Genomic DNA, 24,822 nt, shown 5'->3' with positions numbered 1-24,822 from the left:
TTTGTTATTGGGAGAACCCATGTATAAATAGGTAGGATCCAAGATTATCTTCATCACCGAAATGTCTGTATCCCATAATCTTATTAGAACACCATTCAGTTTTACAGTCAGTTCAACTTAACTTTATGCTCGCAGCCGCGATAATTACCGACTACCATTATGGCGCAGGTACTAAATGGTACGCCGCAAGGAAACGATCAACTAGCTGCGACTTACAGCCGAGGTACATTGGAATGGAATCTCAAAAATGAAAGCCTACCATCACCAACTGCGCGCGTACAACGACAGGATGCGCACTATCATGTTCGGGCCTTGTGGCACAAAGCCATGGGTGCTATTTCACCCAGTAAAAAAAAGCTGCAAATAGGGTCGCAATTTCGCTACAGTAAACTTGAAAAGGGAGAGATTCGGATTTTAAGCATACATCCAGGAAAAGACGAAGATCCTTTGAGAGCTACCCTTTTCAAACGCAAATTAGAAGATGTTCGAGACGGATATGAGGCTCTGTCTTACACATGGGGAAACCCCAAAGAGAAGCCTTTGGATAAAATTATGATACGTGACCTGGATGCAGAGCTACCTCAAACAGCATTGAATATGAAAACGGTAGTTCAAACTGCGGTTGTTAAATCTGTCGGGGGTGCCCCTTTCAACATCCGAAATAATCTGTATCGAGCACTTATGAGACTACGAAAAATGACTGATAGCCCTGTCAACATCTGGGTAGATGCAATATGCATTGACCAATCAGACTCGGGGCACAGAGAAAAAGAACAGCAACTGGCCATGATGGCCCAAATCTACAACTATGCATCCCATGTCTGCATTTGGTTGGGCGACAGCTTTGAGCATGCCGAAGGTGCCTTTAGCCTCGTTCGAGACATTATGAACTTCAAGAAGTTCGATACAAAAGTTCAAAGTGCCGAGACAAAGGAAAATTGGGTTCAACTTATTGAGATCATGAAGGCCGCTTGGTTCAGTCGACGATGGATCATTCAAGAAGTCGCTCTTTCGAAGAGCGCATCATTACATTGCGCCAACCAAGTTGTTCATTGGGACGATTTTGCCGATGCTGTATCGCTTTTACTGGAAAAGATTCACGTCTTAAGAGCTAAATTTGATGAGGAAATATTTGAAGATGTTGAAACAACAAGTGCTTCGATACTCATCCAGTGTCTCGACAATATTTGCCATAAGTCTTATACGGGAGATGTGTTGGCCAAACTTTTAGATCTCGAAACTTTAGTCTCAACTCTTCTTGGTTTCCAAGCGACGTCGCCTCGGGATACTATTTACTCAGTCTTATCGTTAGCTAATGACCCTCCCGGTGAAGACGAGCCCTGGGCTGAAATACATTCTGAGCAGCTCGAGAGTAATTGGAGAAATGATCACGATGAACCACCAAGCAAATATAATTTGCGGGAACTACAAAGAAAAATTGCGTTGAAACCAAATTACACAATCAGTACAAGAGATGTTTTCATTGCATTTGTCACTCGTTCAATTTACAAGTCAAAAAGTCTTGATATCATCTGCCGGCACTGGGCACCTAGTGTCACTGATGACGAGTTTTCAGAAAAGGTTCCAATGCCGTCTTGGATTTCGAACATAAACAAAGCACCCTTTGGTGGGCCTGATTCCTCAAAGGGACGACAGAATGGCCAAAATTTTGTTGCCTATCTACCTCACGACCGACGGAAGCGATACAGAGCTTGCGGATCCTATGCAGCTGACGATTTTTCTATGGCCTTGGATCCATTCCTTCTATCCACTGACGGCCCGTCTCTAAGAAAGAGCATGACTAGGAATAGAGCTCATAGCCTTCGGACGCAATTTCCTTTGCAATCTCTTTCTTCATCTCACCCCACAACAGTATTATCACCGGTGGAAAACCGCTCAGGTAAGTGGCAATAAAAACTTATCCCTTATATATATTTGGAGCTGCTGAGCTGACACAAGTATTGTTATCCTAGCCTGGATTGATCGCTTTCCCAATTTACAAATAAGCACGACAAATGGTTTGTCAACTCCGCCATCGCCAACGATAGTAGAATCCCCTTCGTCTCTGGAAGCCAATAGAGTCGGTTCAGCACCCGCCGTTACACTCAGTGACCCATCTGGGGAAACAACTGGCATAAGTCCAGCAATGAGGGTTGAAATCCCAACATCTAATCGAAACAGTGTCTCTGGAAATATGAAGTCTCACCGAAGTTCTATCCGGGTTGTTCCATCAGACGTCGAGAGAAAATATCAACTCAGCGGCGTGATCAAAGTCTGTGGAATTGTGCTTGGAAAGATAAAATATCAGTCAGATGTTATGCGAGGCGGTATCATCCCTGGCGAGTGGGTTTCTCGGCTTGGCTGGAGAGCTGGAGATAAAAAGAATAAAGTCCCAGATACGGTCTGGCGACTTTTGGTAGCTGACCGCGCTGCTGGAGGTGGAAAACCGCCATCGTGGTATCAACGGGCATGCTTGCATGGGCTGGTTGATCCTCGTGTATCTGACAACGAGGGCAATATCCACTCTGTCACGCCACCGAACCGCAAAATTTCCGAGATGACTACAGAATACTTCCACCGTGTCGAGACGGTCGTTTGGAACAGAAGATTGTTTGAAGCCGAAGCCGATATAAGCCGTCTATTGAATGTCCAAGTACATAAACCAGAGACCAAACAGGCAATGATCATTTTCTGCCGAGATATTCGCTCTGGACCAGCATCAGGGCCAAAAAGTCTCTTTGGACTAGCGCCTAAAGAAGCCGAAGAAGGTGATTTGGTGTGTATTCTTTTCGGTTGTACAGTTCCAGTAATCTTGAGACCTATAGAAGACATGAGGCTTCATAAGCTGATCGGAGAAGCATATGTGCATGGTGTTATGGATGGTGAAGCGATGATTAGCAGTGAAGTCGTGGATGAGATGAGAATAGATTTTCAAATTTGCTAGATAGATGTTCACATTTGTAGTGGTCAGACTCGTAATATAATCGAAACATGATATTTAAAATATTATCATTTTCTCCGAACCATGAAGATTTCATCGACTCAGCCGCTCTCTTCCGTAGCATCATCTATACCAAGCGACGAACCTTCCAATCCAAACTCGGTAGGATTAACATCATCCTCGTCGATTCCATCAATGATAATTTGATAGCTTGTTTTATCCGAGCCAGTATCTTTATGAACTGATAGCAAAGCACCATCAGTATACTGCGCGTGTGCAACATCACCAGCGGGTGAGATCTTGATTCTCCGAAGTTGGAATGCAAAAACAACAGTATCTGATTTATCTTGTGACTTTGCTACGCCTGATGCGCCCTCAAGATCCAACTGAGGAAGTACAGAAACTGGGACTTGCGGCAACGAGGTTTCGACTCCTAGACTGAGATGTAGTTCGTTTTTTTCTGCAGCTTTGATAGTTGAGGAAGCGCCTTCTGCAATCATGATACCAGTCACCATATAGAGCTTGGTTCGTCTTAGCCAGGAATAGTTTTGAGCAATGAAATTTTGCACCTCCATTTGCTGCAAACTCTGCTTTATGTAGTCGTCGCTAGGTGTAAACCATTGTGTCTGTAAATTATCGAAGGACCACGCCTCTTCAACGGCGGATGAGCTTTTACCACCAATTTTCCCTTGAAGCAGTTGCTGAAACTTTACAAAGAGACCGAGAGCAAAGCTTTTAGAAGCGTTCAGAGCGACAGTGCTCTTAGGAGCATTGTGCAGGTATACCTTTTCACCGGCAGAACTTGGTGGGACAGGTGGATTGTTGATAGGCTCTTGAACAAAGCTCGGATCCTCAACTATACTTCCCAGCCTTATTGGTCCTTCTGGGGGAATTATCGTTATAGGTGAAAGGAAATATGACTTCACTCGGGCCGAACGTAAAGCCATCGTGAGAACAAAGCTACGCCAATGCGCAACAATAATGACAGCAATCGATTTGATACTAAGTATTAATGAAGCTTTTGGATTACCCATCAAATTCTATGTTCAAAGGCGTCTATAAGGCAAATCAAGCTTGATGCTATTATGGTGGGCGGCCACGCGCTCTCGATCAAATGGCCCCCACGTTTGTTTCGCACGGAAAGATGCTAGGCAACAGCGCGATTCTGAGAATGTGAGGCTGTCGATCATTTGGAAATCGCATAGCTGATAACTCTAGAGGAACTAAGCGCATGAGTCAATCTAAACAAGTAGTAGTTTGGGGAAATTGATACATTCACACCATAAATAGTCGTCATACAGCCTTGTTTTTACTATCAACGCCCAATGGTATTAGTCCACGTGCCGGATCTCCAGGGGCACCCATGCATGATGATTCTTTTCTATGTGATATTGCTTTCTAATACAGGGTCTATTGGCCGCCTCGCAAGCCACACCGTCTTCTATTGCGTACGGTCACACACACATGGGAATATAATCGCGCATCCTCCCAAGTCAATAGTGATGGCTAGGAATGCTATGGAATGCTCTCGAAACTTGAACCATTCGTTAAACTTCCTGACTATAATTTGAAAGTCAGCCTTGCCTCCAAGCTTCCATATACAGCCACAGCATAGGTACCCAGTGCTCTGATGTATAATACTGTCTCTTCCGACAACATAAATCAGCTCTATGCATCTATTGAGGAATTTGATGGCGATATTGATCGCCTGATTGATAACTGGGGGACTCTATATCCTTCGGTGAAACACCAGCTTGAGACAGCGGATGAATTGAATTTGATGAATCGCTTTGCCGAAATTTTAGTTGATAACGGAAAGTTTGATTTGGCTACTTCAGTAGATGAAAATATCCAGGAGATATTGGAATCTGATACAGAAAACGAATTAGATGAATGGAATCGCTATCGATTTTACTCTCTTATAAATGGGAGATGGGGTGAGGCAAACTCACCGATAGCAACCAACTCTGGCGCGGCTAGTTTTCCGGTTAGCCCACAGTATAACACAGCTTTCTTACGCAGAGATGAAATACCAAGGAGCTGTACACCAATAGCAAATCCATCTCGCTCGCAGTATAACACAGCATTCCCACGCAGAGATGAAGTTCCAAGAAGCTTGGCGCCAAAAGCAAATCCATCGCTTGTAGTGAGATCAGACCCCACTCCGGCACATAACAGCCAAAGCAGAACAACGCCTGGACCAGGGGAACTACCGCGACTCAGCCACAAACACTTAAATCCTACCTCTGATCCTCTTAGAGGGATTGAACCATCTAAAAAGACAACAAATGAAAGCTCTTTGCCAGTTCAAGAGAGTCCAGAACATAGATCCACAACAGTCCAAGACGACTCTGCAGCCCAGGAAGATACGCCCCTTGCCCCATTATTAGGGCAGAGTTATGACCCATCTTTTGGATCTAAACAGTATGCTCTATAACACGATGCTAGAAATATATTAAGAGAGAAATATCTGACATCAAAATAGGCAGAGCCAGGCGGGCCTTTGGCAAACACTCCTCGAGAATAGAACGCATAAGTTCATGTACGGGAAAGATGAACGATTCTTTGGCACAAACGGCCTCGGGGGCCCGGCGTACAAACCTGTTAAAATCGCAGTCATAGATTCTGATATTTCCCCACAGCATTTAAGGCCATTCAGAATGCGAATTAAAGCCAGAGAGAACTTTGCCAGCGGGCAACAGAATGCTGCCGACACAGATCATGGCACGACAGTTGCTGAATTGGTTCTCAAAGCATGTCCAACAGCACATGTATATATTGCTCGGGTCACCAAGCTCAATGCATCTGGAAAATCTGCTGTTGATGTTGAAGCTGCAGCAAAAGCAATTGAATACGCAGCTGACCCAGCGGGGTGGGGAGTGGATATTATCACCATGTCATTCGGTTGGACGCACGTCAATAAGCGCATTAGCGAGGCTCTTTCTTTTGCTAAACAGCATAAAATCCTCATGTTTGCTTCCACGACAAATTACGGGTTCACTGAAACAAATAGTATTCTCTACCCAGGCCGTGCGCCAGAAGTAATTTGTGTGGATGCTGCAGAAGACACTGGCCAGTTGGCGGGCTTTGCCATTGAGGATATAAGCCAAGGGCGCATCGAAAGGTTCTCAGCCCCGGGTCTGGGTATCATTAGTCCTATTTCAGGAGAAGCAATGGATGGAAGCTCCTTTGCGTGCCCTGTAGCTGCAGGAATTGCGGCATTAGCACTTGAGTTTACCAGGCAGTTCCCTCTGTGTGACAGCAAGAGTGTGCAAGAAGCCATTCAACAACGGGAAGGGATGGTAAAAGTTTTAAGGGAAATGTCGAAACAAAATCTCTCGTCATCATCCAAATTCCTTTGTCCTTGGAAGCTTTTGAGTGATGATGGCGAAATTTACGGAGGCGATGGACAGCCTGGCAGCGAAAGATATTTTGTTGCTTATCGCTTCGTCCGTATTCTAAGGCAAGAATATGGGCCGCATATTGGAAAGGAAATATTTCATATATAAACTTGAATTGGGCATGTAACGAATAATACTAATGATTTTGAGTGAAAAGCATCACGGCTCTAGACTGCTCCTTAATATATATAATAGAATATATTTTATCTTACACATAGTGCCCAGATATAGGTTTTCATGTCGTTCGAGTTGGGGGGTTTTATCTGAGTAAGTTGATAGCCAAACCTCGACCTCGTCTGAGCCTCTCGTCAATAGAAGTGATACGTGATTGGGTAATTTCTGGTATATAGTTGCAGCATCACAGCTCCACAAAGCGGCATCCAGCTGAACTACCACGTGGAAGGATCTGAGTGGGGCTGCTACGGAACAGCTGAAAACGATGGACACTATTGATAGCTACTTTCTATATATTGACTATAAATGAGGGGGTATATAGGCATGTGTGCCAATAATAGCCCATGGCTTATGCGAGACGCTTTCGAGATGACGCCGAAGATACTCGATGTATGGCTAAGGATCCTCCGTAGCAGGTTGCGTACACCTATGGTGGATGCAGGCGCTACACCATATTCAGCGGCATAACGCCTCTCAGTATGCAACCCTGCCCAGCATACCAGAGTATGAGAGAAGCTAAAAGCAATCTATAAAATGTAGCCAGAGCGGTGATGAATGAACTGGGAGGTGACATGATCTGAACTCTCTGAATAATATCTGCCTAACTGTTTCCGTCATATTTTCCACATTAAACTTCTTATCATGGATGTGGACGCAACATCACTGATTAAACAAGAACTCCAGTCTCCGATAGACCTAAAGCTCCTTGTTTTGAAGCTTAAAGAACTCTTTCCTAACGTCCAATGCAAAGTGGTTGTAAGTGTATCTAGTCATTCTGCTGAGTCCTGCCCATAAAACGTTGCTAACCCATTACCTTCTCTATATTCAACAGCCCAAGGGAGACGACCTTACAATAATTCATGTGCCTCGATTTTTGACACCGGTGATGATGTTTGATCTACCAAAATAAGGGTTGATGCTAATAAAGTGTAGGAAGAGGAATTGAGTGTTATGAAAAAGACTGGTTGAGGAGTGGATTGCAAACTGATCTCGCCAGGTGAGACAGGACTACTATAGTCTGTATATGTAATATAAAGTAACATTTCACACTAGATAATTGCAATATGGAATACTAGGGGCATGGTAAAGGTTATAAACCCATTTGTCTTTTTTGACCAGCCTCAAACGCTTCTCCTGAGCTTATAAATCAAAAGTTTCTTCCCCACGACGACCATGACTATAGCTAAACTGCAGACGCCAGAGGATGAGACTTAGGAAAGATAGTAAGTGAGTACGAATAGCCTCACATTTGTACTGGAGGGGGGAGGGTTTCGGTAGTGGGATGAGAAGGAACTGCTTCACAGAATTTTTAGCCTCTTCTCAGGCAGCACACTTCCGTAGTCAACCAATAGGCAATTATACCTTTTCAGCGCAATTTTACCCCTCCCCAAGGCTTGTGTACTACAATTGATACATGTAGTTTATTACATTGAAGAAACCCCTCGCTGAGCCTGAAACCCCTCGTTGAGCCCGAAACCCCTTATTCACAGCAATTTTAACCCTCCCCGAGGCTTTGATTCACCGCTATTAAAGTGCCTAACTAAAAATATAACACAAAGGGCCATATCAGCCAAAGCACTGTTGCCATGACGCTTTGAGCATCTTGTATAATAGTAATGATGGGTACAGTATTTCAAAGCCTTCATCAAACATACGTGCTGTAGAATAGTTCTTTAGGGCGATGAAACAAAAAAAAAAAAGAAAGAGAGAAAGGAAGGAAGGAAGGAAGGAAGGAAGAAAAAGAGAAAAACGAGACGAGTCCATGAAGGGCAAGGAGCTGACGGAATGCAAAGGTGATCTGGAGGATAAGAGATAAAATCGGCTCATTTCGGAGCGAAAAGAGTGGGCGGGGGACTTCAAGTCTATCCAGTACATACTTAGATTTTTTAGATTTTAACATGCATATATTTTCCTACAAACTTTTTTACTTATAAAACAATAAAATATGCAACTCCAGCTTCAGGCTTTCAGAGGCTTATGTTGGTCTAAGAAGCAGCCCCACGATGACCTGTAGTGGGGAAGCGAGGCCCCATCGCGCTAAGGCTACGGCTAAACTCTGGGCTTAGCGTTCTATCAATCCTCCCCCACTATCTCGCGGCAGCTTCGTGAAGCTTGAACGACATTTGACTTTCAACGTTCAGAACCTTCTTTGCTTGCTCTTGCAAATACTACATCTGGGACTCTTCTTGATTTTTACAAAAGTCGGAATTTCCCCAGAGCAACATAATATTCGACAAGGACCTCGACGGAGCACGACATCAATCCTGCCAAATCTCGAGGCCCAGTTCCCTCTGAGCATGACGATCGGCAAATAGCCAGACCACTCACAACGGCCATACATATCCTGCGGCCTGCATGCCCTCAGCTATTCCGATTCTCTCCTTTTCTATACTTTTTTCTGCTATAGCTTCACAGAATCTGTGAAGCTGATCGACGATGGACGAAGCCAAAATCATCTTCTACGACTTCTCTCCGGCCATCACAAGCTCGACTTCCAAGGCTTACGATACCGCCGCCAAAACCTACGCCGCTGCCGTAACAAGGCTGCCTGCTGGCGTACGCACCGCAATCCAGCGTGATCCTATCGAGTCTCTCCAGGTATTTGCATTTCTCTTCTTTGTTTGCTACCTCTTCCCTTTGGCCGTAATACTGACAAACGGTGCAGCTTGTCGACCCCGCTACCAACTCCATCGGATACCTCGCGATCATCGATGTCCTTCTTCGCGGCTCCATTCCACCATCCGTTCATCGTCAATTTTTATTAGACAGTATACTCCAATTTTTATTGAAGTTCGATCCAATCCAGATTAGATATGTCGGATCTGCATTTCGAAGCCTGCTAGAAGATCTCGGTGGCTTGTTTTCGGTATGAGACCTTACCCGTCAATGAGCGATCCACCCGATACTCTATCAGCTACTAACGATGATGCGCCGCATGTGATAGCCCACGGTTGCAGTAGAACTGCTTGCAAACGCAATTCTTCGAATCGATCCGAACGGATCCACGTTCACGTCGACACACCTAATTATGGCGAAACTGGCGTACGATGCAAACTGCATCGAACCTGCTCTCAAAGTCCTCGATGCCGACATTCTGTTCTATCCACGAAGTGCACGCTTCGAAGATACAAAGAGATTATGTGATACAGAGCTCGAGCCCTATGCCTACATGTCCCTGGCCGGCCTCACAGATGCTATCAAGAGCACCTCTATACTCGAATATCACTTTGTTCAGGCTCTGGCATATATATCAAGAAGAGACTGGCGCAAATCACAGACAGCACTAGAGAAAGTAATTGGGCATCCGACCAAGGATAAAGGCGTTAGTAAAATTATGTCGGAGAGCTACAAAAAATGGATACTGGTAGGGCTGCTCAAAGATGGACGGCCTCCCAGCTTCCCTCACTACATTACCAGTGCGACAAAGGTTACTTTCAACGGGTTAAGCGAGCCTTATACCAATGTAGCCTCATTATTTACCACAGAAAATGCGTCAGCGCTAAAAGAAGAGTTTGTCAAAGGACAGTCGACGTGGGAGGAGGATAAGAATCTAAATCTTCTCGAAGAAGTTATATCCTCTTACCAGAAGTGGCAGATTATTAACCTTCGCCGAATATATCGCCAAGTTTCTATCTCTCAAATCCGACAAACGACCTTGAGCGCTCATACGGCCGAGACGCTAAAAAGCGACGATGATGTTCTCGCCCTAGTCAGCGATATGATTGAATCTGGCATGCTCAAGGGCCAGCTTCAAGTTGGACCCACAGCCGAGGAGAGCTTCCTGACGTTTCACGAAGAACATGATTTGATGACGGAAGCAGAATTTGCAGCCGAAGTGGCCCGTAGCCACACCAGCATCGAAGCTCTGACAAAGCAGTATCGAGCGACTAATGAGCGGCTGAGTTCTACAAAGGAATACGCACGACATGTAGTGCGTGAGCAGAAGCGAATGGAGAAGGATATGGCAGATGCGGGAGTCGGCTTCGATGCGAATATAGAAGATGAGGACCTCATGACAGGCGTGCTAGGCAATATCTAGAAAGTAGAGTTAGCAGGCCAGGGGGATCTGGCTTATGAGGTAGCCTTTGCTGACGACGATGAGGATGATGACTGCGGCGACGTCGACGAATATCAAGGAGAGAAACAATGAATACTTCTAATCGGCCACGGGATATTACGAAATGATTGGGGGATCAAGCCGTAGAAGAGGAAGTTATATCATAAATAGAGCATTATAAGACACGTCGTCTTCCCTATGATACACAATGTTGATATTTATTTGGTATTGTATCTTTTGGGTGGTCCATATGTGGACAGCGAGCTGGTTATTTCCCAGTCTAGATTTTGACTGGCTCTATTGTTTCAGATTATATCTGGTAAGTCCATTCTGCGAATTACCTATCAGTGTCACTTTTTGTGACACTCACTTGCCTGAGTATCCTCCATTAATATGTGGCATAATAATTTTATAAAATAAATGAATCTATGAGCCCGTATAGTGAACGCATTTCACATCAAAAATAGTGCGCACTGCAAGCCTGGTCGTGAGTCCTCCTTGTAATTGATTGTCGCCTTCCCGCTCCCGAGCAAAATCTTTATGATTAAAAAAAAAAAAAGCAAAGCAATAAATCAAAAGTTGTTACGCCTTTTTCCCCTTTTATATCTTCTAAATAATCCTCATGACATGCGAGTTCTCCGACGAACGAAGTTGGGCAATGTGTAAGAGTCGTGTTTCTCTTGCATAGTTGATGCGGAAGGGGATCCGACTCTCGAATTGTTTCTCTTGTCTGGTGCGCAGCAGCACCCCATTGCTGCGTGCAGCAGGAATGCAAAATCTGTCGACAAGGCGGCGATCCACATGAAGGCAAACATCTTGACACCAATATCGCACTGAATGTTGAGCTGATCCTGCGCCGTGAGAGCAATCTTGGCAGCAACACTAATAACGGTGGCGATGATTGCGGCTACCGTGAGGACTATGCCTGCTACGCCGCCAACGAGGGAGGTGAAGAGACTGAACCATCGAGTTCTGAGGACGAGAGGGGTGGCGAGCAGGAGGACGAAGTTGAGGACGATGCCGGACATGAAGAAGGCGTACATGACTTGAGATCCGATGCGGAGGAGGGTGAGGATGGTGACGACTTCGGAGGGTAGAGCGATCTTGGCACCGGCGAGGAGTTCGCCAACGAGGACTTCGACGGGGTTGAACCAAAAGAAGGATTTTGGCTGGGAGCAAAAGGTTACGCCTCTGTACGGGTCAAGGTTAGCTTCCAAGCTCATTATTGGTGAATTATGAGAGGGCAGGTAAGGCAAAAGAAGTGACATACTCATCGTTGTATCCCTCACAGTAACTCCACACACCAACTTGATAAAAGTCATGAAGACCGAGACTCCGTGCCACGGAGTTGAGCAGGTTTGAGTTTTCGACGGAAATGGGAATGATGTGAGAGACGTCGAGCTTGAAGAAGAAGATGTCGTCGAGGATCGGGTTGATGTGAGTATTGCCGATGAGGACCAGGATGAGGAAGGGAATCGTGATGAAGTAGCTGATGCCAGCGAGAGTGGCCGCAACAGTCCGCACGGCCATGATTGTTTTTTTCTGTGTTTATAATGACGAGACTAAACGGCGAGATGGAGATTCAAAAAGGCGAATGAAGAAAAGCAGAAGATGGGATGAAAGGAAGGGAGGGGCGTACAACACCCGTGTCTTGTTTTGGGCAGGGGGAGATTTTGTATAAAAGAAGCAGAAACGAAAAGAAACACAAAAAAGATGGGGAGAAAAAATAATGAGATACGAAACGAAATGAATTGAATAATAGACGAAAAGAAAGAACAGCCACACACACTTCAAAAAAAGAAAAGAGAAGAGAAGATCAGATGGCTCGAGCTGAGCGAAACATTCAATGCACTCACACGTCAAAAAAATGGCATCCTTGCATGTGCCAAGTAAACCACCTGAGTACGAGGGGCGCTACTCCAGGGCCGGTATGTACTCTGTAGCACAACATTGCCCGCAGTGGTACATTCCGCAAACCCACCAGGGGGAGCAACGCAGAAAATCGCCGTCCGTCATCGTGGCCCATCGGATCCGCTGGCATTAAAACGGCCCCCTTCAGGGCCTCTCAGGGTTCTTCCAGCGCGATCCACCACGAGGCGCTGTTGCTAGCGGCTCGCTTTAGCGCTGGGCCTCGTCGACTGGGTGAGAAGATTTGGCAGCAGAGACGTGGCCAGGGATTCGATTTGGGCGGCATGGTCCCGCTAATTGGGTCTGGAGGCCCCTCCACCACCCCTTGCGCTGGGTTTGTTAGATGTCTTGTTTGGCTTGACTCATGATTGAATGGGATGAATGTGTAAACCTGCTTGTGGTCGGCTGTTCTGTTGGACAAGGGACATTGATCATATATCATGTAGCGCGAAGTATTATCGTGTCACTATTACGGCTTATTGTACATGCAGTAATATCAGTACAGTAATATTGGGTAGCATTCAGAGCCATTACCACCACTTACAGGTCTGCTGCTGCTATCCATTAGCGGTCCCTAGCCTCGCTGCTGGTATCCGCAAAGCTCCCGGCAGATCGGAGCGAGAGTGCCGAAAGAGGTGCCTGGCCGAACCGCGATAACGTGGCCCGACGACTTCGCCTCATGACCTGCGCCCGAAGCTCGGGATTAACGAATGACCTGGCGTGGTATTTTGTGCATTCACGCTCAGAAACTCTCCGAGCACAAGATGCAAAAGAGGCTTTACAAGTAGCTAGTTGGCAGGCTGTCTCCCCCATGTGATGGGCAATATGCAATAGATCATCACCAGGCAAGCTCATGCCCACAAAACGATAGACGGCTGACCCACGCCTGTTTTCGCTTTGGCTCTGGCGAGATGAACAACTGAGATACTTGCCAACCACCTGAGAGACAACGCGGATCGGCATTTAGCGCTCTCCACGCGCGGGCAAAAACAAGAAGAGGCGCCGCCTGTGCGACAAACGCAGACTCCGTTGGTTGGTTAGTCCATCTTGACAAATCTTGCTCACTGGCTGGAACTCTCTCTCTCGCTGCTGTTCGCTTCGCCTTCCTTGGCATCAGAACCATTAACAAACCTGCTGGGGCGGGGGGGCTGAGACATGTGAACATGGGTCTTGTGTGCCAAGACGAGACGGGACCCGTGGGCGGTGCCGGCGCCTTGCTGCCGGGGCCCCATTTCCAGGTGTTACAGGAAGCGCGAGGGATGAGGGAAAAAGCCGCCCGCATTGTAATTGGTAATAAGACAAGCGTTGTGTAGGAGAGCGTCAAGAGCCAGTCGCTGAGGCCGCTGGGCCTTGGGACCAGGAAGCGAACGAGCGCGGCATCGACTGACGAGTGGTGTGGCACGCGGTTAATGGTGCCGCCGCCGTCACTGTTGCTATTACTATTATTATTTGTATGAGTTATGCGCCGCTTCGATAACATCATTTGTTCCAGGCGATCTTTCCAAGGATCTATATGCAGATCTCAAACAAGCTTCAGCTTCTAGCTAGGAAAGCTGCCCTGCACGTCTAATAGCTATTCCCTGTTTACGCGCGGTCCCCTTTATCTTCCTATATTCTTATAGGACGGTAAAAAGAGCTCGCTAGCAAATAATCGAGGAGACCGAAACACGCCAGCAGAGGAAACAAGAAACGAGCGGAGTGGAAACACTGGGGGAGATCATATCTTGGGTTCGCGGCCCATCCGCAAATCTCCACCACCCTTTTCACTTTTTTTTTTGGTCCCTTTTTCTTTTTCCCCCTAGTTATTTTTATTCCGCATTGTCCGCCTGGGTCTCTCTTTTGACTCTTTTGAATTTCAGAAAAAGACATCTAAGCCTCTCTTTATTTTCTGTCTCTCATTGATACGAGGCAGATAACCTAGCGATTGGGCAATTTACCCCCTTGTTTAAGTGGAGAGTGGCAGTGACGTCTTGGCTTTTGGGCTGGTTCTCAGCTTCCCTTACTTACCTGCTCTCTTCCGGTAGTTGATGACGACTACGAGAGGCTTTTCTTCTAAAAGTGGATGAGCCTCTGAGTTGTCTCCCGATCGCCGTTTTACGAGCTCCAGAAACTGTCATCGCCCCGTGGCGGAATACGCTTCCTTCGGCACGGCACCCGGCCTGGATGCCGGTGATTCCACGTTATTCTTCCTTTGTCATCGAACATTGCCAATCTTTCTCGGACTTCTATTTTCAGCTCCGGTATTAGGAATACAGTTTTCTGGTTGATAAAGAATTGGGTACTACTACTCCTGAACCAGGTTGTCTGGGGGAACGTTGAAATTTTCCTAGGGGGAGGCTCGAGCACCGGGCTTAATATTAACGTTAATCTTCTACATCCAACTTCACATCAGCATCAATGAGAGTCCCGTATTCAGCTCTCAGCGCGCTGGCGCTGCTGGTGCAGGCCATCACGGCGCAAAAGGTGTCGTATTCAGACACTAGTGGCCTCACCTTCTACCAGGGAACCAAGACGCAGCGAGTCGGCGGCGATCCAGTTCCCACGGGCGCCTACCACTCATACAGCTCTAAAATCACACTCACCGGCGCACACACTCAGTCCACGAGCTCAGGCTCAAGCTCCTCCAGCACCGTCAGCGCCAGCTTCCCAACCGGCTCGTTCACCAACGGCGCCAACGTCACGGCGACGGGCACTGGTGTGCCGCAGCCCACTAACACGCAGCCCTGCAATAACCACGTCGAGTTCTGCACGCGCAAGTTCAGCAACATCACGCAGGTCGGCTGCCACAACTCACCCTTTGTGCGGCCCGGTAACTCGGGCTCCAACCAGGAGCTGGACGTCAAGACGCAGCTGGACGATGGTGTGCGATTCCTGCAAGCGCAAATGCAGTTCCCGGCCAACAGCTCAGTACCACACTTCTGCCACACGACCTGCGATCTGCTCGATGCCGGCCCCATCAATGAATGGCTGAGCGAGGTGTACGAGTGGGTGGACGCCCATCCCTATGACGTCGTCACGATTCTGTTGGAGAACGGCAACTACTCAGACCCATCCATCTACGTGCCCTACATCCAGGAGACGGGCATCCTCAAGTACACATATGTGCCCACCGTCTTCCCCATGGGCATAGAAGACTGGCCCACGCTGGAGAACCTCATCCTCCACGGGAGCCGCGTTGTCATGTTTCTGGACTACAAGGCCAACCAGACGGCCTACCCATGGCTCATGGACGAGTTCTCGCAGATGTGGGAGACGCCTTTCGACCCCGTGGACCGAGCATTCCCTTGCACCGTGCAGCGCCCGCCGGATCTGTCTACCTCAGCGGCCCAGGAACGCCTCTACCTGATGAACCACAACCTCAACGCCGAGTTCAACGTCTTCAGCATCGAGTTGCTGGTGCCGGCCGTATCACTGCTCAACGAGACCAATGCGGCCGAGGGCTATGGCAGCGTCGGTCTGGCCGCGAACAACTGCCGTGCTGATTGGGGACGCGCACCCAATATCCTGAATGTGGACTATTATAACTATGGATCGCCGCCGGGATCTGTATTCGAGGCTGCAGCGAGACTAAACAACGTCACGTATAACAATACGTGCTGCGGAAAGGTCCAGGCGAGCGATGCTGCGTCACTGATGCGAGGAGCGAGAGGCTTGTTTTTAAGCTGGGCGAGCGTTGTGACTTTGGTTGCGTCGGCATGGCTGATGCTATAAAAAGAAGGGACCCACGATTGATTCGAGTTAATGTGGTTCAGTTGAACTTTTTTTTTTTTGGGAAACACGGCGCGGAAAGCATTGAATTGGGAGTTCTCGGCAATGTAAGGGAAGAAAGATTTTACGGGACTGTGTTTATGGTTTTTGTCATGGGAGACTTTACTAGAACAAATTTCTTTTTTAAATTCCAGCTTAGCAAGCTCAGCAAAGCGTGCTACATTAATAGAAATGAACATACCATGTACTTTGTACCAACGGGTCGCATTAACTTCTGTGGAGATCGGAAGAATGTTTCTCATAAAATAAGCCGCGCTGTCATGGCAAGGAGCAGCAATGTCCAGGTCTTTATTTAGAGGTGCTTACGATAACAACTTATATTCCCCGATCTGTCGGCTTAGCTCGACGGTTCTGAACTCTTTCCCCGTGTATCCCATCGGCTATCCAGCCATCCACTCATTTAATCTGTTAATGCTCTTCTCATCGTGCACTATAATCTCACTCTCTTGTTTTAAGATCGCCGGAGGCAATCAAATCCGCAACAAGAGTGCAAACAAGCAAACGGGAAAGCCTTATCCCGCTCACTGGCCCCCTTTTTCATTTACTCATCATCGCATCCGCCACACACGTAAAGGCCGCCGTGAGGTGAGGCTCAACAATGGACAAGCTTAGCTTGTTGCTTTTTTTGGACACGGCGTGGTGGTGGCACGTAGCTTTTCCGTCTAGACACTTTTCTTTGTTCTTCTCCTTCCATCCAGTTGGTTGTGCCGTTTCCGACCACCGCTTACTTCCAAGCATTAGCCAATCATAGCCCAACCCAGGCCAGGGGTTTAGCCAGAGTCAGGCTATTAGCGAAACTACTATCACCCACCGGGCTTCTTTGGCGCAATAGACGCCGCTAACCAACAGCCTTTTTTGGGGGCGGAACAATAGACACCACCACTCACCACCCAAAAATGGACGCTACCGCATGGGAGAGGCGGAGGCCTGAGCTGAGCTTTTTGCTTAGCCTGGCGTAGCATCCCAGGGTGGCTGACCAGCCCTACCAGCTATTTTGCGAGTCCCCATGTCGTGGAACAGGCTTTTTACGAAGCGAACTGGTCGATGACGGACTTTTTGGATCCTCCACTTTGCCGGATCAGTTCTGAACTCTTCTTAATCTGTAATCTCCTTGTCATCTTCATTCTATTCTTGTTAAAGAGCGAGTTGTTTGGCCATTCGTTTGATAAGCTCGCCTTGTAAGGTTTGCGTTTCTCGTCTTACCATCCTTCGCCTTAGTTACTATCGCCTCTACGGCTGTGTCGCAAACATTAGTTTCGGGTACTACACTCCACGCCATCCGCTACCCGTTTTAGCACAGAGCAATTATTCAGCTGGCATACAACAATCAGTACAGGCTACAGCTCTCGCCTGTGACCTTTCTCTCTCTCTCCTTCTCTAATCTATTCAGCTCAGCGATGATTTCCCAGCAACACCATGTCGTATAATAACTACCAGGGCCAAGAGCCCCTCAGAGAACCCTGGGCGGGGCAGCACCAAGACCACCATCTCGCGCATAGAGTCTCCGGCCTGTCTGACGCTGGCGATCGTGAACCCGAACCAGTCCCTCATCCGCTGCGAGGGCGGGAGTCCATGGTGTCGATAAATTCCGAATATGACCAACGTAGCTCTACGGTGTCTTCTCCAAACGCATATGGATCTCAGACCTACTCGCCAGTCTCTCCTTGGACCGACTCATTTTCGTACTCGGGCATCAGTGGTAGATATGTTCCCGCTCCTCTACAGACCGGCCAGCCTGCGAGAGCTTCATCCAGGGGTCGTAAACCGAGTTATTCTGCAGTACATCAAACAGTTCCCGAAAGCATAAGGGAAGAAGAACCATATGATTTGTCACTGCTCACGTCGGCGGCCACCATGGGCATGTCAGGACCAGGGTCGCGAGGAAGATATGCGGCCATCCACGAAGAAGAGGATGACGTCGTGCCGGCATTCGATTTCACAGCAACTATGGGGCCGCTGGGCGCACAAGATGACGAGTTTATCAGGAAGCTACAAGAGGAGGAGTCAAAGGGTCATTTAACTGGGGGTATAGGTCAGGGATTCCGAGCCGGTTCTCAGATGCGCAGCGAGGAGCTCTTATCGTCGCCCGTTTCTGAGAAGCCTGGCTTTGGTCGATCATTCTCATTACGAAACGCAAGCAAACGCCTAAATCGCTCCGAGACACTGCGTCACATGGGCCAAGACGAGGCCAACCGTCGCGGCGAGGTCATCGAAGTCATCATGGAGGAGCCGGTGGGCGCCGACCTGAGTAACATTGAAGGACCCAACATTTCTTCTGGTGCGCTGCGACAGTCGACGTACTCAACATACTCATCAGCATCTAGTATCAAGGAGAAGAGCAGCAGGGATAAGAACACTCAAACTTTCTACCCAGAGTGCAACTGGAAGCCGTTCTCCATGCGATGGCCCTATCTGTTGTCGCTGATTCTCCTCTCGATAGCATTGGCCGTTATGCAAGAGGTCCTATTCCAAATGCACAAAAACGATCCTCTCGTTAAGTTTACATCTCCAGATGAAGTGGACCAGGGTCTTTTCTTTGTCATCAAATTTGCACCCACTTTACTGGCCGTCATATACGGTGTTTTATGGCAGTTTACCGACTTTGAGGTCCGACGTCTGGAGGCCTTCTATCAGCTATCCAAAGAAGGCGGTGCTGTGGCTGCCGAGTCTCTCAACATCGACTACGTGACCAGTTTCAACTTCTATCGGCCATTCAAAGCCATGTGGAAGGGCCACTATGCCGTAGCAGTGTCATCCATCGCCACCATCTTCGCTGTGTCGCTTGTGCCAACGTTTGCTGCCGCTGCGGTTGTGCTCGCGCCGAACCGAGAGACGCGCATGGCCAATCCAAATGGATACAAGAATCTCAACTTCAACTCTGTATGGTCACGGCTCCTGACATCGACGCTGGCGGTGATTGCTGTGCTAGGCTGTATTCTGTTTTATTTTCTCCAGTCACGCAAATCCGGCCTCATGTCCGACATCCGGGGAATCGCTGGTCTCGCATCTATGGCAGTGGTGAGCCACATTCTCATGGACTTCAAGGACATGGACACGGCTTCTCCCCGCGACATCCATAACAAGCTCAAGTATAACCGCTATACTCTATTGAACTCGTCCCTGGCGCCCGATGAGTTTAATTCATCAAATCTACATCCAGTGACTTCCAGTGAGAAGCACAAGTATGACGACTTTGACCTACCCACGAACCCACACCCTATCCTGCTTCGCCCAGCGGGCATCATCCCCATGATTATTGGAATTCTTGCATTCGCCGGGTTCATCCCCGTCTTTTTGTTTACACCCGCGGAAATTGTGACGAATAAAGCACCACTTGTCGTCACCATAATGGCTGTCATCATAAAAATGGTTTGGGGCGGCATGGAGACGGGCGTTCGGATGATGGAGCCATACTACATCCTCTCCAAGAGGCACGCACCAGCCAAAACCCTGCTGCTGGATTACACGGCGCTGCCCTTTGGCTACATGCCAATACGGGCGCTCTTGAACGGCCATTTCCTCGTCTTCTTTGTTGGATTTGGCAGTATCATGACCGAGTTCCTGACTGTCATGGTGGCGGGTCTTGCTACTGTTGACGGGCACGATTTCCTCCTGACCTGGAACTCTGCAGACAAGGCTTGGGAGGTCAACTCTGGCACAGAGACAGTCAAGTCCTTTTACGTATCCTTCGCAACGTCGCTCTTCATCCTGCTCTACATGGTGGTCGTTGCGCTCGTCGTCTTCTTCCGTCGACGACACGCCTTTCTGCCACGCCAACCCAACACCATCGCTTCGGTGCTGGCGTACATCCATCAAAGCAAGATGCTCTACGACTTTGTGGGCACAGAAAAGTTCACCGCATCGCAGGTGCGGCAGAAGCTGGGCGAGTACAAGGTGTACGGCCTGGGATGGTTTGTGGGACGTGATGGGCAGAAGCACTGCGGCGTGGATCAGGAGGAGCTGATTAGCAATTACAAGCATGGCATCTGCTTGAAGGAGGGGACGCAGCCATGGAATATGCAGTGGGATGTTTTATAAGCCTGTGGATTTTCTGGCTTTTTTCTTTCCTTTATTAATTTTGCGCTCGATATTATTTTTGGGCTTGGTTGGTTTTATTTGTTTTATATCCGTACATAGAATTTCGATGCATTTACGCGGGATAGCGACAGAGCATTATGCATTACAGAGACGACTAAATTGAACTTGTGTATTTGTTTCCAAAACCATCTTCGCGAAACAATCTTATATATCTTCTCGTATAATTCTATTGTTTCTACGTAAATCGTATTGAACTACAAGTTATATAGCTACTATCTCACCTACCATACGCAAGAGAAGCTGGTTTCAGCCTGAGTGAGCTGCATGAGACCGCAAGACGTACTTGCTTTTGTCTGATTGGCAGCATTCTCGTGAGGCTGACAAGGCTGTGTTGGGCTGTTCGTTGGGCAAACAAGAGCACGAGAACTGCAGGTACTTGAATATGGAGTTAAAACCGAGAAAAAAATACATTCGATTTTCCAATACAAACATATAGAACTCATATACATCAAAACATAAAGTGTCTCGTAACTACTGTCGAGGTTAGAACTTTTACAACACAACCGCCGCAAACGTAAGTTTCACAATGAAAGGTGATCCCGAGTTTGTCATCTTAAAATATCAATCGTGGCTGGACACCGAAAAATTCGAAAGGGAAGTAGTCGGTGCCATCGTCAAGCAATACCTCAGTCCCGTGCAAGACTACTGCCCCGTCAACGAAACTCAGTGGAACAAACTCAAATTCACTGAGGGATGTCTCACCGATTTTGACCTCACCAATAGCAAACAAGGCAGCGTCTCGGCCACTGCCTCGCTCGAGTCGATCGCCAGACTCAACGTCAACGCCGACATGGAAACCAAGGTGCATCTAGAAGGCAAGTTCATCCGGTTCAAGCGGCTACTACAGCAAGACCAATTCTTCGATGAGCGCAAGACCGACCCAGCCGTCGTGGAGACTGTGTTCAGGTGGATCAAATGGCCGTATCTCAACCCGTTGTGGGTGGTGGTGGGCATCATGACATGCGAAGGCGTCACAGTCAACTTTGAAAACAAGCGCGACCTGCTGGTTGATGGGCACGTCGAGGTCCCAATTGGAGAAATCACCGTGGCGGGAATGCCGCTTGGAAACGCTGAAAATCCAAAGGTCGGCGCTGGAACTCATAAGAAGACGGCGACCATGTTCAAAGCCAAGTCCAGCAGGAGCCAGATCTTTGCGCTGGAGCTGAGAAAGGTGACAACGTCCAAATTCAGGTCGAAGATGCTGAAAATGAGAGACTCGGGACCTATTGTTGAGGATGGCCGATTAGCTGCTAATGACTCGGATGATTCGGATGGTGAGGCGATTCAGGATCTCAAGAAGCCGGTTACTATTGACGAAATCATCCTCGAATAGCCCGGGCCGCAGCAAAGTGAAATTGTATCTATTTTAAACAAGATACGAATCGCTCAGAGCTTGATATGAAAATGCAGTTAATTTCTACCTCTGAAGAGTTTACTATCATCACCTTGGCCCATCTGAGAGGCTTGGAAATAGCATTGATCATCTTAACCTTCTCTTCAAGCTGTGTAAAACTTCTCCGACTGTCTTCTTTTGACGAAAGTACCTCTGCAGGCTAATCCATTCATATCCATCCCGATCTTCCTTCATTTTCTCGAAGATCGCTTGCATTCCCAATGGAGTCCACGGATAGATTCCCCAGTTGTAGCCTTCTGCGTACTTGCGAAGATAACCTATCATGAATGCCGCTATCGAGACAGCCACAGGAGTAGCCATCGACGTGCCAGATTGGTAACTAAACTCGTACGCCCTCCCTTTATTTTGCCCCTCCTCTTCGACTTTAGGCAAATGCCAATAAGACTTGACCATCTCACCAACGGTGCTGAAATTGTTCTTCCGAGGGATAGCACTTGGGTTGCTTGCGGCAACAATTCCCTGTGGTGTGGCCGAGTGGATGCATATTACATGGTCATAGGCGGCGGGGTAGGTCCGTCTCCCTTCACCGCCGTCGTTGGAGGCTGAGGAGAATATTATGATTTTTTCATTGATACAGTTCTGAATTTCGTGGCTCTCATCTATGTCAGACTCATCGAAACCGAAGGATAGAGAGATCATGTTCACTTTCCACTCTATTCTCGCATATTTTATAGCCTGTTTCTCATAAGCCATAGTCTCCGAATATAAAGACTTAGAAGATTCGTACCTCTGTGATCAAGTCTCTCCTCTTGAATTTCTTGGTGTCCGTCACCTTGCCAATATACAATTCAACATTGGTCGTGAGTTGCAAGATGATACCAGCGATATGCGTTCCGTGGCCGACTTTGTCGACTGATGCATCGCTATTTTCAATCCAAGATTTACAGTCCCTAATACGGCTTTGATCCAACTCTAGGTGATTATAATCTATTCCCGAGTCTATTATGGCAACCTTAATTACATTCGGACCGGTCCTAGCCTCGACATCGTGTTGTAGAAGCAAGTTCTGGAATCCTTCGATCCACTTATCGGTCCGTTGACGGCTACTTTGGTCAGTGGGCTGAGTTCTCAATTGTGACGGGGTGCTACTTGTACTCACCTTGCTCCCTTTCCCTGTGCCTCATTTTCTCCAACCTGTAGCTCACCGTCGACAGTATCGTCGTTAATAATGCCGTCGTAAAAGCCAATGCCGCGTTGCATGGGAGCGAAATTCTGGACCTGTCGTAATTCAAGATCTTGTTGGTTTGGGGCAATTGTGGATGCCAATGCTCCAAACTTGGAATTTTGAGATAATGATGGTGGGACTCCCTTGAAAGCCGAATCTGGAGACAGTTTAATCGGTTCTGGATCATAATCTTCAGGACATGATTTAGAATAAAGTTGAAACAGCGGAGCCACGACGTGAGCACGCAAACTTGCACGGACTTCCTTGGATTCGCGACCAAGCTTTTCGACGTCTGGTTTGATACAAAATCCGATTACCTCCTTCATTAGTTCCATAGTGTTGCTAGTGTACTTGTCTTTCCCAGGCTTCTCCCTCCTCCCCAGTCCGATCAGCCAGCCAGCGATAACCAGGTCGGCATCTTTGAGCAGGTTGCCCTTACTATCAAGGAATCTTGGCTGCTTGTAAAACGTATCGATTCCCTCGCCGCGGAGAATTTCCAGAAGAATTATTCCCAGAGAAAGAATCTTTGGGTAGCCGTGAAGGCATGCAGATACCGGTTTGTCATTTATCTCTGAAACTGATGCACAGGGAGTACAGGAACCTCGTTTGCTGGAACTTATTTTGGCCGTGATAAAGGGCCTCTGCAGATATGCTAGGATCGATTGGTCTATGATATTCTCCTCTTTCATGAAATGGATCGTGTCTTTTGACCAAGCCTTAGACATCCAGTGCGAGTCATAGAACTGCCACACCGCTTTTGCGACTAGGTAAGAGAGTTTGACTCGTAAAGCATCATCATTCTTGAGTTTCTCGTGATCAATGAGGCTACCCAGGGGCACACTGGGTTCATTGACAACCATGGTGAACTGTGGATTTTCCCTCTCCCAGGTCAGGCTGCCCTTGGTGCCTCTTAGGACGGGGTAACTGAGTCTCTGCTCCCGGATGAGCTTGCAGAATTTCTCGGGTGGAATATGAGAATGAACTGTGATACTTTCACTGCGTATTGTCAGAGAAGGTTTGGAAAAGATTCAGCTGGGACGTCCAGACCTCTGAAGAATAACACTTATTTGAGTCTCCCTCCAGCCCTGGATAGTATCTTCGTCGACGTGAAGATGCGAAATGAACAGGCTAAACGGCACCGAATCCTTTTCCGTCTCCTTTTCCGTCTCGATTTCAATGGGTGCCAATCCTACATTTGCGATGAATCCAGGGTCGCCTGCCAAAGAACAAGCACATGCCTCTCCGAGAATGGAGTGCAGCTCTTGCACATACTCGGCCCAATCGACGTCTCTGATACCTTCTGTTGGCAGGTCTGATAGACACCCTCGTGATTTATTTCCCGTAAGCTCTCCCAGCTTTTCTAGCTCCTCCTTAAGTTTCACTTTATTAGACTTGGGATGGCTCCCAATTGTTCCCAATTTTTTTATACAATTTATTGCATCTTGTCGCATTGCGTCTTGTCGCTCTTTTCCCCTCTGAGGCAAGCTGCGGAGAATAGATGAGATAGCCCCGAGATTGGAATAGGATGACGGAATATATGTAGAGGGCTTCTCTCTCTGAAAATCCGGTCTTTTCTACATCGTAAGTAATCAGCACTGCGGCCCTCTTTACCTATAGAGAATTTTGTAACCTTAGTCGCCTCTTCAAGCAGAGTGAGCAGGTTCAGAACCTGCTTCTCCTCTGTGGACCCTTTATGGCACCCACTGGCATGCCACTGCGTGATGCAAATTTCAGCCTCGTATAGATATTGTCCCAGGATAGCGAGGAAAGGGCGAGATGTAGGGTTCGTTAACGACTTGACGACATTACGAAATTCTGGGAGGACTTTGAGAGCGAAGGATATCGCCGGAGAAGGGACGGAGGTGTAATTGTCTCTTGCCATGGGTTTCCATAGAT

The 24,822-nt window shown here is 47.7% G+C and overlaps 10 protein-coding genes across 10 annotated transcripts; 7 read left to right on the top strand and 3 right to left on the bottom strand.

Annotated features, from left to right (window-relative positions):
- Positions 1–159: 159 nt before the first annotated feature.
- Positions 160–2,944, top strand: GGI43DRAFT_380486 (HET domain-containing protein; the record flags this gene model as incomplete). Its single annotated transcript, XM_083202992.1, has 2 exons — positions 160–1,900; positions 1,974–2,944. 2 exons carry the CDS (start codon positions 160–162, stop codon positions 2,942–2,944), a joined length of 2,712 nt encoding a protein of 903 aa, XP_083064129.1.
- Positions 2,945–3,042: 98 nt separating this feature from the next.
- Positions 3,043–3,888, bottom strand: GGI43DRAFT_380485 (uncharacterized protein; the record flags this gene model as incomplete). The annotated part of the gene is made up of 1 exon (XM_083202991.1): positions 3,043–3,888. One exon carries the CDS (start codon positions 3,886–3,888, stop codon positions 3,043–3,045), a length of 846 nt encoding a protein of 281 aa, XP_083064128.1.
- A 1,506-nt stretch (positions 3,889–5,394) lies between these two features.
- Positions 5,395–6,596, top strand: GGI43DRAFT_247841 (peptidase S8/S53 domain-containing protein). Its single transcript, XM_083200777.1, has one exon. The coding sequence runs from the start codon at positions 5,482–5,484 to the stop codon at positions 6,448–6,450; it is 969 nt and encodes a 322-aa protein (XP_083064127.1). The 5' UTR covers positions 5,395–5,481; the 3' UTR covers positions 6,451–6,596.
- Positions 6,597–7,071: 475 nt separating this feature from the next.
- GGI43DRAFT_247705 (uncharacterized protein) lies at positions 7,072–7,784 on the top strand. Its single transcript, XM_083200776.1, has 3 exons — positions 7,072–7,272; positions 7,349–7,399; positions 7,450–7,784. The coding sequence occupies exons 1-3, from the start codon at positions 7,159–7,161 to the stop codon at positions 7,483–7,485; spliced, it is 201 nt and encodes a 66-aa protein (XP_083064126.1). The 5' UTR covers positions 7,072–7,158; the 3' UTR covers positions 7,486–7,784.
- A 710-nt stretch (positions 7,785–8,494) lies between these two features.
- On the top strand, positions 8,495–10,668 carry GGI43DRAFT_247589 (uncharacterized protein). The gene is made up of 3 exons (XM_083200774.1): positions 8,495–9,120; positions 9,182–9,382; positions 9,461–10,668. The coding sequence occupies exons 1-3, from the start codon at positions 8,953–8,955 to the stop codon at positions 10,553–10,555; spliced, it is 1,464 nt and encodes a 487-aa protein (XP_083064125.1). The 5' UTR covers positions 8,495–8,952; the 3' UTR covers positions 10,556–10,668.
- A 206-nt stretch (positions 10,669–10,874) lies between these two features.
- Positions 10,875–12,434, bottom strand: GGI43DRAFT_247700 (SUR7/PalI family-domain-containing protein). The gene is made up of 2 exons (XM_083200775.1): positions 11,844–12,434; positions 10,875–11,764 (listed from the first exon to the last, which is right to left on the bottom strand). Exons 1-2 carry the CDS (start codon positions 12,101–12,103, stop codon positions 11,194–11,196), a joined length of 831 nt encoding a protein of 276 aa, XP_083064124.1. The 5' UTR covers positions 12,104–12,434; the 3' UTR covers positions 10,875–11,193.
- Positions 12,435–14,878: 2,444 nt separating this feature from the next.
- Positions 14,879–16,192, top strand: GGI43DRAFT_380480 (PLC-like phosphodiesterase; the record flags this gene model as incomplete). The annotated part of the gene is made up of 1 exon (XM_083202990.1): positions 14,879–16,192. The coding sequence occupies one exon, from the start codon at positions 14,879–14,881 to the stop codon at positions 16,190–16,192; it is 1,314 nt and encodes a 437-aa protein (XP_083064123.1).
- Positions 16,193–17,205: 1,013 nt separating this feature from the next.
- On the top strand, positions 17,206–20,492 carry GGI43DRAFT_247477 (DUF3433 domain-containing protein). Its single transcript, XM_083200772.1, has 2 exons — positions 17,206–17,351; positions 17,468–20,492. Exon 2 carries the CDS (start codon positions 17,666–17,668, stop codon positions 20,285–20,287), a length of 2,622 nt encoding a protein of 873 aa, XP_083064122.1. The 5' UTR covers positions 17,206–17,351; positions 17,468–17,665; the 3' UTR covers positions 20,288–20,492.
- Position 20,493: 1 nt separating this feature from the next.
- GGI43DRAFT_247478 (uncharacterized protein) lies at positions 20,494–21,754 on the top strand. Its single transcript, XM_083200773.1, has one exon. It carries the CDS (start codon positions 20,874–20,876, stop codon positions 21,678–21,680), a length of 807 nt encoding a protein of 268 aa, XP_083064121.1. The 5' UTR covers positions 20,494–20,873; the 3' UTR covers positions 21,681–21,754.
- A 73-nt stretch (positions 21,755–21,827) lies between these two features.
- On the bottom strand, positions 21,828–24,808 carry GGI43DRAFT_380477 (S8/S53 family peptidase; the record flags this gene model as incomplete). The annotated part of the gene is made up of 5 exons (XM_083202989.1): positions 21,828–22,436; positions 22,489–22,804; positions 22,861–23,922; positions 23,974–24,296; positions 24,557–24,808. The coding sequence occupies 5 exons, from the start codon at positions 24,806–24,808 to the stop codon at positions 21,828–21,830; spliced, it is 2,562 nt and encodes an 853-aa protein (XP_083064120.1).
- Positions 24,809–24,822: the final 14 nt, after the last annotated feature.

Source organism: Trichoderma evansii, assembly GCF_050947405.1.
Source record: "Trichoderma evansii strain SZMC 28006 chromosome Unknown GGI43scaffold_3, whole genome shotgun sequence".
Taxonomy (NCBI): domain Eukaryota; kingdom Fungi; phylum Ascomycota; class Sordariomycetes; order Hypocreales; family Hypocreaceae; genus Trichoderma; species Trichoderma evansii.
The sequence above is the reverse complement of the archived record's forward strand: the minus strand, read 5'-3'. Positions and strand labels throughout refer to the sequence as shown.